Below are 14,630 nucleotides of genomic sequence, written 5' to 3'. Positions count from 1 at the left end.
GTAATGGTCTCTATTTCATTCTTTCAACTGTAGAAATGGGTAAATAATATTTTGATGCTTTTATGTTTGGAAAAGTTCATACAGTTTAGAATAACCTCGTATTTGTGAAGTGAATCAACATTTTCAAAAAAGATTTATTTATTTTAGAGCATGGGGGTGGGGGAAGGGCAGGGAAGAGGGGGAGAGAGAGAATCCCAAGCAGACTCCACGCTGAGCATGGAGCCCAACACGGGGCTCGATCCCAGGACCCTGAGATCATGACCTGAGCCGAAACCAAGAGTCAGGATGCTCAACCAACAGCCACCCAGGCATCCCACGTGAAGGAATTTAATTCTAATCATACACGATGTGCTTTATCTTTTTTGTTAGAGTGTAAGTGCTCTGAAATGGTCTTCTAGTTTCTCAAGTGCTTTCTACTGTTTTAAAATAATTACAAAATATGATATATAGAACATTGAAGACTTGACATTTTTCTTCATGCATTTATCTACTTTTAAAAATATCTAGCACAAAGTAAATATTGCTCTTATTTTCAGGATTGTCTAATATGATGTCAGATGGTGAATTTCTGAGAACTAGTTGTGGATCTCCAAATTATGCAGCACCTGAAGTCATCTCAGGCAGGTAATAATAGATCAGTGGAGAGTAAGCTCTTTATAATCTTTTGTTCATTCTAATAACATTTAATTAAAATATATTCTATTCAGAGGATGAGACTGTTAACATAATAGGAACAAATTATCCCTTTAATTTTTCCATTATTGAAGAGAAAATAGTTATATGAAACAATTTTTTTAAACATTTGGTTTAGATTTTGTTATGAGTATATTTAAAGAGTTCTTCCATTAAAAAAATGACTGAAACAAATCTTGATTTTCTTCATTTTGGAAAAGTACAGATAAGAGAAAGCATTTGTTAAATTCAAGCTAGTGTTGTTATTTTCTTACCAGACATAGTACTTAAATAATAATTTACATATTCTTTTATAAGATACTATATAGAGTATTATGTTTTGTCTTTAGAAGAATGAGGGTTTTCAGGGACAGTATTGTCATTTCATGAAATTAAACTGTATAAGTAGAGATTGGAACTTACTCATTGGTATATTCAAAAAATGTTTATACAGATTGCAGTGGTAAACCAAAGATTTTTTTTACAGTGACCAATGTCTGATTTAAAAAGTTAACAGAATTCTCTGAGAGAAAATAAAGAAAAGGTATTATTGCAAGGAGCAGGTATAGGAGTTTGGATAAGCACAGCAAATGATATAAATGATGGACAGTAATTTTTTGAAATGGATTGTATTCTTTTAATTGGAATTGTAGAGATTCACTTTGTTACCTCAGACCCAGGTTTGAGTTTGTCAGTGGGGTATCAGAGGCATTTTAATACTGCAGAAAGGTCAGAGAAAAAAGGAATAATATTCCAGGAATAGGTTATGTGGAGCAAAGCTAATCTTAGTCCCATGAGCTAACCTAACAAGTGATTAGAATGAAAGTCACACTCAGGATAATGTGATACAGGACAAATAGTGTCAAAGAGATTGCTGCAGGACTAGTTTGGCACTCTAATGTTTCAAATACCCTTTAAAATAGGCATGTCAGGGATAAAAATTCAATTTTATATGCATTTTTTTTCTTGTAGTTTTGTGGTAAAAGGATTTAGCCTAAACACTATAGTATTATTTTTTCAAGTTTATGGTCATTTACTTTGATGTTTCCATAAAAAAAAATCAACCATAGTAAGTTTTATATTTTTTAATTAGTCAATTAGTAGGTTCAGTGAGTTTGTGACAAATAAAGAAAAGTACCACTTCCTCTTGGAAAACTTGAATAGTAATTGCTGAGACCGATTCTCTATGGTGAACAAGCATTGAGTGTTGGGGTGTGGCCATGGACTTCATTAAAGGCTTGCAAATCAATATACACCAAGTCTATACCATGTGTATATAGAAGCAGGGTATACGTGGATGAGAAAAAGTGGCACTTGCATTTCAGATTTGTGTTGTCATCTTTTTTCTTAGATTGTATGCAGGTCCTGAAGTTGATATTTGGAGCTGTGGTGTTATTTTGTATGCCCTTCTTTGTGGCACCCTCCCATTTGATGATGAGCATGTACCTACGTTATTTAAGAAGATCCGAGGGGGTGTTTTTTATATCCCAGAATATCTCAATCGTTCTGTTGCCACTCTCTTGATGCATATGCTGCAGGTTGACCCCCTGAAACGAGCGACCATCAAAGATATAAGGTGATTCTTCTTTTCATTACTGTTATGTACATTTTATAGTATTAATAGTACCACTAATTGAGTGCCTGCTTTATGTTAGACTCTGTAATACTTACTGTATAGGAATTTTGCTTTCCTTTTTACACAAACTTGATCATGTCACTCATCTTTTAAATATTTCAGGTTGTTTCCCATACTTTTTACTTGAGGTAGCAAATCCTCTGAAGCCCTTCCTAATGAGGCTCCATTTCCTACTCCTGAGGTCTCACTCCTGCACTCACCACTGCACCCATTGGTACCAGTGCTTCAGCTACACTCAGCTTTTCCTTCTTCCTCAAACATAGCATATATTTTATGCCTTCATGTTCTAATTTATATTACTGCCTCTGATGCCATTTCTGACTTTTTTGACCTGACAGATTTCTGTTCATCCTTTAAAATTCTGCTTACAGGGCGCCTGGGTGGCTCAGTTGGTTAAGCGACTGCCTTCGGCTCAGGTCCTGATCCTGGAGTCCCGGGATCGAGTCCCACATCGGACTTCCTGCTCGGCAGGGAGTCTGCTTTGTCCTCTGACCCTATCCCCTCTCAGGTGTTCTCTCTCTCTCATTCTCTCTCTCTCAAATAAATAAATAAAATCTTTAAAAAATAAAATAAAATAAAATAAAATTCTGCTTACATAGGACCTCCTTTGTGAAATCAATTCGGATTCCCCTAGGCAATGTTAATTGCTTCCACTTTCGTGATTTCCACATTTGGTTTATGGTTTTATTTTTTCATTTATCATTTCATATGTAGCTATTATTACTCCGTGCGTGTTTCACCAGTCCTAAATTGTAACTCCATAAGGGTAGAGAGAGTGTCTTGCTCACCTTAGTACACACAATGCTAGATGGCCCACAAATGTAGTATATGTTGAGAAACTACTTGAATAAATTTTATACATAATACAGACTGAGTTTTATGTATTTTACATATGGTTGATGAAATAAAGCATTAAAAGTTTTGTTAAGATTTTGAATCCAAAAATAGCTGCTAGCACTGTGAAGGATTTCTTGTTATGTGAGAAACTTTGGAACTTGCAGTGGCTGGTGTTACTGTGAATATGACCTTTATATAGCACACACAAGCCACAATAATTCATTGCCTTCTACTCTTATCAGGTTATGTTTCTTAGAGGGTTTTTGTTCTTACCTAACATTTCATCAGTTATTCATTTACAAACACATTCTTTTGCCATCTTTCCAGAATCTCTCCTCTTATCTTCATAAGCCAGAATGGCTGTTTAGAGACCTATGACTCCTGGAATGTTTAAACGATGACATGGTTTTTTATGCGATTGCTGCCAATCTCTTAGACTGCAAGAAGGGGCTGATTCTTTTTGCATTTGTACACTGTTTTCTTCTCCCAGCCTTTCTTAAGCGCTACAGGCCTCATGCATAAAATAAATGTGTAATTGTAAATTAGTACCAACTTTAGTTATGGAAATGCACTTAGCAGGAAAAAAACCTTTTGTGTTCACAGTACTTTTTTTTTCTTCTTTTTTTTTTTAATAAATAAGTTCTACACCCAACATGGGGCTTGAACTCACAACCCCGAGGTCAAGAGTCACATGTTCTACTGACCTAGCCAGCTAGGTGCCTCAGTCACTTAATTGGCTTTTCCTTAGAAAGAAAATTAGATATGCTTCCTGTGAGTTATTCATTCTTTTTTTTTTTTTTTTTTTAAGATTTATTTATTCATTTGAGAGAGCGAGAATGAGAGAGAGTACATGAGAGGGGGGAAGGTCAGAGGGAGAAGCAGGCTCCTTGCTGAGCAGGGAGCCCGATGCGGGACTCAATCCCGGGACTCCAGGATCATGACCTGAGCCGAAGGCAGTTGCTTAACCAACTGAGCCACCCAGGCGCCCGAGTTATTCATTCTATAATTGGAAGCCTGCATCTCCCTCTCCCCTTCACCCATTTTGCCCATCCCCCAAGCCCCCCCCCCCCGGCAGCCATTGGTTCTCTATAGGTCTAACGCTGCTTTTTGTTTATTACTTTATTCATATCATTTTTTAGATTCTACCTATGAGTGAAATCATATGGTATTTATTTTCCCAGATTTATTTTACTTAGCACAGTACCCTCTAGGTCCATTCATTTTGTTGCAAATAGCACAATCTCATCTTTTCTTAAGGCTACACAGTACTCCATTGTATATGTATACCACATGTTCCTTACCATTTGTCTGTTGATAGACACTTAGGTTGCTTCCATATCTTAGCTATTGTAAATAATGCTGCAATAAACATAGGAGTGCTTATATATTTTTGAATTAGTGTTTTTGTTTTCCTCTGGGTAAATAACCAGTAGTGGAATTATTGGATCATATGGTATTTCTTTTTTAAATTTTTTGAGGAACTCCCTTACTTTTTTTTCACAGTGACTATACCAATTTACATGCCTACTAGCAGTGTGGGATTCCTTTTTCTCTGCATCCTTGTCAACACTATTATTTCTTGTCTTTTTTATTTTAGCCACTCTGACTGGTATAACATGATATCTTATTGTGGTTTTGATTTGCATTTCCCTGATTATAGATGTTGAGCATCTTTTCACGTGTCTGTTGGCTATCTGTATGTTTTCTTTGGAAAAATGTCTGTTCAGGTCCTCTGCCTGTTTTTTAATTGTTTTTTTGTTTTGTTTTTTTGTTGTTGAGTTGTGTAAATTCTTTATATATTTTGAACATTAACCCCTCATTGGATATATAATTTGCAAGTATCTTCTCCCATTTAGTAGGGTGTCTTTTTGTTTTGTTGATGGTTTCCTTCACTGTGCAAAAGCTTTTTATTTGATGTAGTCCTGATAGTTTATTTTTGCTTTTGTTCCGTTGCCTTAGGAGACATATTTAGAAAAATGTTATTACGGCTGGTGTGAGAGATATTACTGCCTGTGTTTTTCCTAGGAATTTTATGGTTTCAAATCTCATATTTAGGTCTTTAATCTTCGAGTTTATTTTTGTGTATGATGTTAGAAAATGGTCCAATTTCATTCTTTTACATATAGCTGTCCAGTTTTCCCAGCACCATTTATTGAAGAGACTATCTTTTCTTCATTGTATAATTCTTGCCTTCTTTGTCACAGATTAATTGACAATATAAACATAGGTTTATTTCTGGGCTTTCTATTCTGTTCTGTTTGTGTGTCTATTTTTGTGCCAGGACCACTGTTTTAATTATTATAGCTTTATATTATATCTTGAAATCTGGGATTTTGATACTTCCAGCTTTATTTTTCTTTCTCAAGATTGCTTTGGCTATTTGAGGTCTTTTATAGTTCCATACAAATTTCAGGATTGTTTGTTCTAGTTCTGTGAAAAATGCTGTTAGTATTTTGATAAGGATTGCATGGAATCTGTAGATAGCTTTGGGTAGTATGGACATTTTAACAATACTAATTCTTCCAATCCATGAGCATAGTGTTTCACTTCCTTGGTCAAATTTATTCCTAGGTATTTTATCATTTCTGGTGCAGTTGTAAATGGAATTGTTTTCTTAATTTCTCTTTCTAGTACTTTGTTATTAGTGTATAGAAATGCTACTGACTTCTAGGTACCCTGCAGTTTCACTGAATTTATTCTAGTAGTTTTTTGGTGGAGCCTTTAGGATTTTTTATGTATAATGTCATGTCATCTGCAAATAGTGACAGTTTAACAGCTTCTTTACCAGTATGGTTGCCTTTTATTTCTTTTTCTTGTCTGATTGCTGTAGTTAAGACTTCCAGGACCATATTGAATAAAAGTGGTGAGGGTGGATGTCCTTGTCTTGTTCCTGATCTTAGGGGAAAAGCTCTCAGTTTTTCACCATTGAGTATGATGTTAGCTGCAGGTTTTTCATATATGGCTTTTATTATGTTGAGATATGTTCCCTCTAAACCCACTTTGTTGAGAGTTTTATCATGAATGGATGTTGAATTTCGTCAAATGCTTTTTCTGCATCTGTGAGAGGATCATATGATTTTTATTCTTTGTTTTGTTGTGGTATATTATGTTGATTCATTTGTAAATATTGAACCATCCTTGCATCTCCCTGAATAAATCCCACTTGATTGTGGTGAATGATACTTTTAATGTGTTGTTGAATGTGGTTTGCTAATATTTTGTGAGGATTTTTGCATCTTTGTTCATCCAGGGATATTGGCTGCTAGTTTTCTGTTTTTGTGGTGTCTTTGTCTGGTTTTAGTATCACAGTAATACTAGCCTTATAGAATGTATTTGGAAGCTTTCCTTCCTTATCTATTTTTTGGAATAGTTTGAGGAGAATAGGTGTTTGGTAGAATTCAACTGTGACTCCATCTCATCCTGGACTTTTATTTTTTGGTTATTGATTCAGTTTTGTATGCTAATTTGGTCTGTTTAGATTTTCTATTTCTTCCTGATTTAGTTTTGAAAGATTGAATCTTTCTAGGAATTTATCCATTTCTTCTAGATTGTCTAGTTTGTTGGCATATAATGTTGGTAATATTTTCTTATAGTCCTTTGTATTTCTGTGGTGTTGACACCTCTCCTCTTTTGTTTCTGATTTTGACTCCTTTCTCTTTTTTTCCTGATCGGTCTGGCTAAGGGTTTATCAATTTTGTTTATCTTTTCAAAGAACCAGCTCTTGATTTTATTGATCTTTTTATTTTTTACTTAAGAATTTTTTTTTTAATTTAAGTAATCTCTACACCCCTTGTGAGGCTTGATCTCAATAACCCCCAAGATCGAGTCACATGCTCTTCTTACTAGGCAAGCTAGGTGCCCCTTACTGATTTTTTTCTATTGTTTTTAAATTTTTATGTCATTTATTTCTGCTTTGATCTTTATTATTTTCTTCAACTCACCTTGGACTTTGTTCTTCTTTTTCTAGTTCCTGTATGTGCAAATGTAGGTTATTTGAGCTTTTTATTATTTCTTGAGGTAGGGCTGTATTGCTGTATATTTCCCTCTTAGAACTGCTCTTGCTGCATCTCAAAGATGTTGGATTATTGTGTTTTCATTTTCATGTGTCTCCATAACTCATTTAAGTCATTTAGTCTTAAGTACCGAAATTGAGTACCAGGTAATAATGATAGAAAGACTTAATTTCTGATGGCTGTGTAGTAACCCGTGGGAAATGAACTGATTTTGACTTAGGTGAACCCTCATAAACATTCTGGTTACTGCTTATCTTGATAGAATTAATTCAGAAACTGGCTCCTGAAAACAAAAGCTGAGTATGACTTCTTAATTGGCAATTTTCTTATGGTAAAGAATTATGGTCCTTTGTGTAAATGAATGAATTAGAAATAAAAATTTAGATTATTTCCCTATTTATCATTTTTTATTTTTTTTATTTTTAAAGATTTTATTTATTTATTTGACAGAGAGATAGAGGGATAACACAAGCAGGCAGAGCAGCAGGTAGAGGGAGGGGGAGAACAGGCTTCCCGCGGAGCAGGGAGCCCATTGTGGGGCTTGATCCCAGGACCCTAGAATCATGACCTGAGCCAAAGGCAGATGCTTAACCATCTGAGCCACCCAGGCGCCCCGCTATTTATCATTTCTTAAACATTTATTTATATTATTGATATAATTCACATACCGTAATTTGTCCCTTTAAATTGTATAATTCAGTGGTTCTTAGTATATTCACAAAGTTGTACAGTCATCACCATTTTCTAATTCCCTTAAAGAAACTCTATGTGCATTAGCAGTCATTACCCATTTCCCCCTCCTTTTATCCCTTGGAAGCCAGTAATCTACTTTCTGCCTTTATGGATTTGCTTATTCTGGAAATTTCATATAAATGGAATCCTATAGCATGTAGCCTTTTGAGTCTGGCTACTTGCACACAGCATAATGTTTTCAGGGTTCATTCATGGTGTAGCATGTATAGTACTTCATTCCTTTATTCTTTAAAAATACTCCATTGTACAGATATATGGCATTTTGTTTATCCGTCCATCATTTAATGGATACTTGAGTTGTTTCCACTTTTGGGCTCTTAAGAATAATGTTGCTTTGAACATTCATGTACAAGTTTTTTATGGCCATATGTTTCCATTTCTTTTGGGTGTATGCCTTGAGTTTGTAATTCTTGTTGCTGTTCCTTTTGTTAGTGATTTTACTAAACTAATTCCACAGATTTTGTACTCTTTGTCATGGTTGGCCACTGAAATCTCTGATTAGTTAGCTTAATGGTCATCTTATTATTAGAGCTTTCCTTAAATGCCTTAATCTAATAAGTCTCCCAGCCTTTGCTGAGTGACTGTGTGTGCATGTTGGAGTATGTCTTCATTGCTCCAAAGAGAAGCTTATAACTGATTTAGTCTTCACTCCACGTTAGCAGAGAGCCTCAAAGTCAGCCAGTGATTAGAAGTGAGGATCTTCTTGGGCAAGCACACAGCCCTGCATATGTGCATGGCCCTCTTGAGTCCCAGGAATATATCAAGAGTATTTCAAAGACCTCAGTGGAACTCCTATTCCCGAACTTTTCATTTTAAGGTTTTTGGTTAGCTTCTTGTTTGCTCCAACTCTTACTGCTTCTTTAGGCAGCTGGGATGTCACTGTTGCCATTGGTTGTTTTGACAAATGTCCTGGGGAGAAGGCTATTTGCAGTGAGGGAACTCTGAATCAGGTCAGAAAAAGACAAGGCCTGCCAAATGGAGATTTCCAGGGAACTTCCAGACTTGTCAAATAATGACAGTTCTCTGAGGATAGGACTTTTGGAGAATTCTGAACCTATTCTGCTCTAATTCTAAACCTATCTCCCCCTTAGTGGTTGCTAGGCTGCTGGTTTTCTGGGCTACCACGATTGTGCGACTGTTGGTCTTGTGAGACTGTTGGTTTTCAAGGCTACCATAGAAATGGGGAAAGGGAGATAGATATAGGGCAACTTAAAATGTCTCAGATCTCACTGTTGTTACTGAGATCAGCTCTTTTCTTGAGTAAATACTTCTCAGAATGTTGCAGGCTTTTGATTAATTTCCAGGGTTCTGGAAAAGTTGATTTTGGTGATTTTTGCTAGTAGTCTGAATGCTTTTATGGAAGAGTGAATTTTTGGAGTTCATTCAGAAGTGCTCAGCTTCCCTATTTGTCATTAATATTTTAAAAATGTTAGATATATAGTATCTTCTGTTTCTGTTGAAAAAGTAATATATCACATTTTTATTACTAAGCCTTCGGTGCCTAGTATGATACAGGAAATAAACACATTAATGAATTAATGTTAGTTTTCATATTTTATGTATACGTCATTTATTTATTCTGCATTTACTGAACATTTACATTGTGTTGGGTAGTGGAATACAGCTAAATAAGGCATGGTCCCTGTTTCAAGGAGTTCTGAGTTTGGTGGGTAAGATTAAGAAAAAAATCAACACCTGTAAGAAAGTGTGAGTGTTACAATAGAAAGATCTATTAGAAGCTGTAGAAGATTCATCTTTGTATCCTCCTCAGGGCCTGGCACACCATAATTTCTCACTTGGACTATTTCACCAGTATCATCAACATCATCATTATTTTTGTCTTTTCAGTTTCCATATCACAAGCAGGATGATCTTTACGGAATGCAAATTAGATCATGTCACCCCTGTCTCTGTAAAGTCTTTCAGTGATTTTCATCAAGCATAGATTCTAGTCCCAGAATCTTTCTTCTAGCCTATAGCTCTCCGAAATATTTGATAGCTTTTGCCCCTCCAACCTGTAACTCCTCCTTTCATGATAGTGGCCTCAGTCCCGTTCCTGGAATATGGCACAATTCGTTCTTGTCTGTCTTCACATACATTGTTTTTTGTGCTGGGAATACCTGTTTCCTAGCTCTTTGCTCCCACCTGACTTCTAATCAGTCTGATATCTGCTTAAATATTACTTAGTGCTTCCCTAACTACATGGCTGTCATTCTGATTTATATATTCTTATTTTACCCTGTTTTCTTCTTATAATCTTTATCACAGGATTTTCATATTTGTATATTTGAAACTATATATTTATTTTTGTGAATATTTGTTTTATCTGTATTTAGCTTAGGATATAATCTCTGTGAGGAGGAGTGTCTTTTTGCCACAGTATACCCTTAGTTAATATGCGTAAGTGAGACAATCAGTCAATAGAAAGCATTCAAGCAAAATATATATTGATCTGAATTTAGCTTAGAGGGTGCCCAGTTCTACCATGTAGCAATGCTTGTGCAGTCTCGAAGGAATAGTACATGTTAGATGAAAAGGGGTGAGATGTTCTTGTATGGCAATAGTAACATCATGTGCAAAGGCCCAGAGTGTGAGAAAATAAGATTTAGGAGACTGATTGTCAAACTTTTTGGTTTTAGTACTTCTTTACAGTCTTAAAATTGAGGATTCCAAAGAGTTGTGGGTTGGTTTTTTTTTAAAGATTTTATTTATTCAAGACATAGAGATAGAGAGCATAAGCAGTGGGAGAGACAGAGGGAGAGAGAGAAGCAAGCTCCCCACTGAGCCAGGAGCCCGATGTGGGGCTCGATCCCAGGTCCCTGGGATCATGACCTGAGCCGAAGGCAGATGCTTAACCATTTGAGCCACCCAGGTGCCCTAAGAATTGTGTTTTTTAATGACGGTTATATCAATATTTATCATATAAGAAATTAAAACTGAGAAACTTAAAAAAAACACACTTAATTCACTTCAAAATAGCAGTAAAGCTACTACATGTTAATCTAAATAACATATCTTTTATGAAAAATAACCCAAAAAATGGTAACGAGAGTGGTATTATTTTACATTTTCAAATTCTCTTAAGTGTTGGGCTTACTCAGAGACAGCAGCTAGGTTCTTAGTCTACCTCTTCATTCAGTCTGTTGCAATATGTTGTATTAGTTGCAGTCTATGAGGAAAAGCTGACCCCACTCAAATAAGTGATTGGAAAAGGAGGAACATTTTAACAGTCTTTCAGATAGTTGTGGATATTCTTCTTTGATATTAAGCCAAAGCTTAACTTGTTAGTTACAGTATCAAATGAGAAAACATCTCGGTGTACTTTTGTACTTTATTACATTAAAATCCATTGGTCTTTTTTGTGTTTTGTGGATATTTTACCCGTGTATGATTCTGTAACATCATGCGTTGGTCATTTTGAAAATAACCGGGTTATTGAGTTAAAAAGATTTTCCAATTGGTGACATGTTCATTATAAAGTATTAGAAATCATGTTCATTGTTATCATTATAAAGTTATTAGAGAATCTTTAAGTAGTAGGAAGCTGTCAAACTCATGGAGGCAGATACAAATTATATAGAATTCTAAAACTTTGCTTGAAAGGTTGAACTTTATCACTGGCAAGAAAATACTGCCAGTTGTTTAGTGACAGGCTCATTTTACTAATCTTTCAGAAAATGTCAGCCAAATACCCAAGTCTGAATAATCATAGTTATTCAAGGGTGGGGGTTAATTAACTTATCCAGGGTCACATAGAGAACAGGTCTTTCTGATTCTGTTATATTTTATTGCCCCATGTCTAAATTATTTGAGACTTGCCAAAGCATGTTCTTACAATAGTGTATTGTGGTATTTTTCCTAGAGAGCATGAATGGTTTAAACAAGATTTGCCCAGTTACTTATTTCCTGAAGACCCCTCCTATGATGCTAACGTCATTGATGATGAGGCTGTGAAAGAAGTGTGTGAAAAATTTGAGTGTACAGAATCAGAAGTAATGAACAGTTTATATAGTGGTGACCCTCAAGACCAGCTTGCAGTGGCTTATCATCTTATCATTGACAATCGGAGAATAATGAACCAAGCCAGTGAGTTCTACCTCGCCTCTAGTCCCCCAACTGGTTCTTTTATGGATGATAGTACCATGCATATTCCCCCAGGCCTGAAACCTCATCCAGAAAGGATGCCACCTCTTATAGCAGACAGCCCTAAAGCAAGATGTCCGTTGGATGCACTGAATACAACTAAGCCCAAATCTTTAGCTGTGAAAAAAGCCAAATGGCATCTTGGAATCAGAAGTCAAAGCAAACCGTATGACATTATGGCTGAAGTCTACCGAGCTATGAAGCAGCTGGATTTTGAATGGAAGGTAGGAAATTGTATATTAAGATCATTTGTAAAAGTTTGCTTTTTTGTTTTTTTTGTATAGTAAGCTGCTCTGATCTACTGAGTTGAGTACTTAGGTCAATAAAAAAGTTGTTTTTGATTTAGATACAAATTTAGTGGTCTTGATGCTTCTGAATGATAAACCCCATTTTTCCATTAATATACCAGGTGCATTCAATACTAAACAAAGTTCTGAAAGCATGAAGAGTTGTTGATGCTGAGGACCTACAATATTTTTTATTTAGAGACTAGCATTCTTGGCCAAGAAACAAAGTAATCAACCTGAAATCACCTGAGAAAATAGTCCACCTATTTCCACCTGCATCATAGCAATAAAAAGTCATGTGTCTTTGAAGATGCTATGTTTTTACTTTTCTTTCTTTTCTTTTTCCCACTAGCTATAACAGCTAGGGGTCAATACAAATGATACCATCAGGACATATTTATTCAATCAACAAATACCTTTCTGTAGATTAAGAAAATCTCTTATTTGGCCAGTGCTTTTAATCCTTGGTTATGTGTATTTTTCTTACTCTTAGCCCCCAATTTTCTTTTTTTTTTTTTTAAATAGTGCTCAAATTCGTTGCAATTCTATTTGAGTATATGTGGGAGGAAAAGCATTTTTTTCATTTCAGATATCCTTTCATTCTTGTTCCTTTTTTGAGGACTACGAATGTATTTTTAAAGGAGGAATTTTTTAAAATGTTCAAATATACCCTATATATATTCATTTGACATGTTTGAAACATCTGTCATTTCCATTATTTGTACATGAAATGAATAAACAAGATAATAGTTCCTTAAAACCATTTAAAAACCAGATCCCCCTTTGCTTAAGCAGTTTAGTTAAGAGAGACACTCATATCTTTAAAATTACATACAGAAAAGAATTTGGAACTCATTTGATAGATGTTTTGAAAACCCAGAATCATCTTTATCTGAGCTGCAGTTTTCTTCTCTTCAAAAGGCAAATAGTACTTCTTCACAGGATTATTGGGATACATAAATTTTGTGACAGTACCTATTTATGCTGCCTAATGCAAACCATTAACATGTTAGTTCTCTTTTATTCCTCCTACTCCATGTTAATAGGTAAAGGTATTCAAGTTGAGGCTGGGTGACCAGAATTATTGTTGACATTTTAGAGCAGAGGCATAGCTAGAATGAAGGCTAGACTGTATATAATCTCTGAGTTCCCTTTAAATTTCTATTGATCTGCACAGACAATACTATTAGTGGAGATTAAATAAATACTAAACTGTCATGTAATATGAAAAGATCATTCAGGAATTCCTTCTCTACCCCACCTCTGTCCATTATTTCTTTTGATATTCTTTGCAATAAAATAAGGGAGATTGTGCAGTTTGTTTTTTTAACATTTTTCCTTAAAAAAGATTTCACATTTTAGGTAGTGAATGCATACCATCTTCGTGTAAGAAGAAAAAATCCAGTGACTGGCAATTATGTGAAAATGAGCTTACAACTTTACCTGGTTGACAATAGAAGCTATCTTTTGGACTTTAAAAGCATTGATGGTAAGGAAGCTATGCAGGCATGAGCTCTGAGAAGATAAAACTTGGCCCTAGTTGACAAGATGTTAAATCATCTCAAAGACATGGTGGGTAGGTCTTCTATACTGGTTTTTAAGTAATCTAGAGTTAATTAAAAATGCAAGTGAAGTGAAAAGGATTGAAGATGTGGACTATCTCTAACCCAGCACCTCTTCAAAAGATGTGCCTCCTTGGCATAAAAAACTCACTTGAAGTGTTGGCTGTGGAGCAAAAGTAAGGAATAACAGGGAGGCAATTTTAAAATTGCCTGATGTTAAGTTCTTTGTCACATTTCTTCATTCATATTTTATTATTGTTAGGATTGTAATATCTAAACTTCTCCGTTCGTATCAACTTCCCTCATCCTGGTTGGCCAAATGAACCTCTCCTTGTATTCAGGTTGGATTTTGATGCCCCAGCCATTCAGGAGACGAAGGAGTCAGGGAGGTGTGGGTTGTGTCTAAGTATTTAGTGGGTACCAGAAGTCAAACTCTCATGAACCAAATATACTTGTTCAGTTCAGAGGCCCAAGTGGGATAAAAACAGTAAACCAGGGGTCAGGAGCTGGATAGAACCAGAGAACTGAGTTCAGAGTTAGGGAAGTTGTTTTTAATAGAACTGTTAAATTTTATTCTTGAGCTACCACTGGCTGTCATCAGAATTACCATCATCAGAATTACCTAGAATTCTTATTAAAATGCAGATTGTTGGGAACTACCCCCAGATCTACCAAGTCAGAATTTATTTCTAGAGGTGAGTCCTGGGAAACTGGAAATCTTTATTTT

The 14,630-nt window shown here is 35.5% G+C and overlaps 1 protein-coding gene across 2 annotated transcripts in view; it reads left to right on the top strand.

Moving 5' to 3' along the window:
• Nucleotides 1-14,630, top strand: part of PRKAA2 (protein kinase AMP-activated catalytic subunit alpha 2) — a 70,039-nt gene that overhangs the window by 47,327 nt on the left and 8,082 nt on the right. For both annotated transcript variants that reach the window (XM_045897605.3, XM_064589066.1), the window contains exons 5-8: nucleotides 537-624; nucleotides 2,024-2,248; nucleotides 11,774-12,278; nucleotides 13,704-13,830. In XM_045897605.3, the coding sequence (XP_045753561.1) occupies nucleotides 537-624; nucleotides 2,024-2,248; nucleotides 11,774-12,278; nucleotides 13,704-13,830 (945 nt within the window). The remainder of the gene's footprint in view (nucleotides 1-536; nucleotides 625-2,023; nucleotides 2,249-11,773; nucleotides 12,279-13,703; nucleotides 13,831-14,630) is intronic.

Source organism: Mirounga angustirostris, unplaced genomic scaffold, assembly GCF_029215605.1.
Source record: "Mirounga angustirostris isolate CCGP_5_RB_7025 unplaced genomic scaffold, mMirAng1.0.hap1 SCAF_4, whole genome shotgun sequence".
NCBI lineage: Eukaryota > Metazoa > Chordata > Mammalia > Carnivora > Phocidae > Mirounga > Mirounga angustirostris.
Note: the sequence above shows the minus strand (reverse complement) of the source record. Positions and strands in the feature narration are given on the sequence as shown.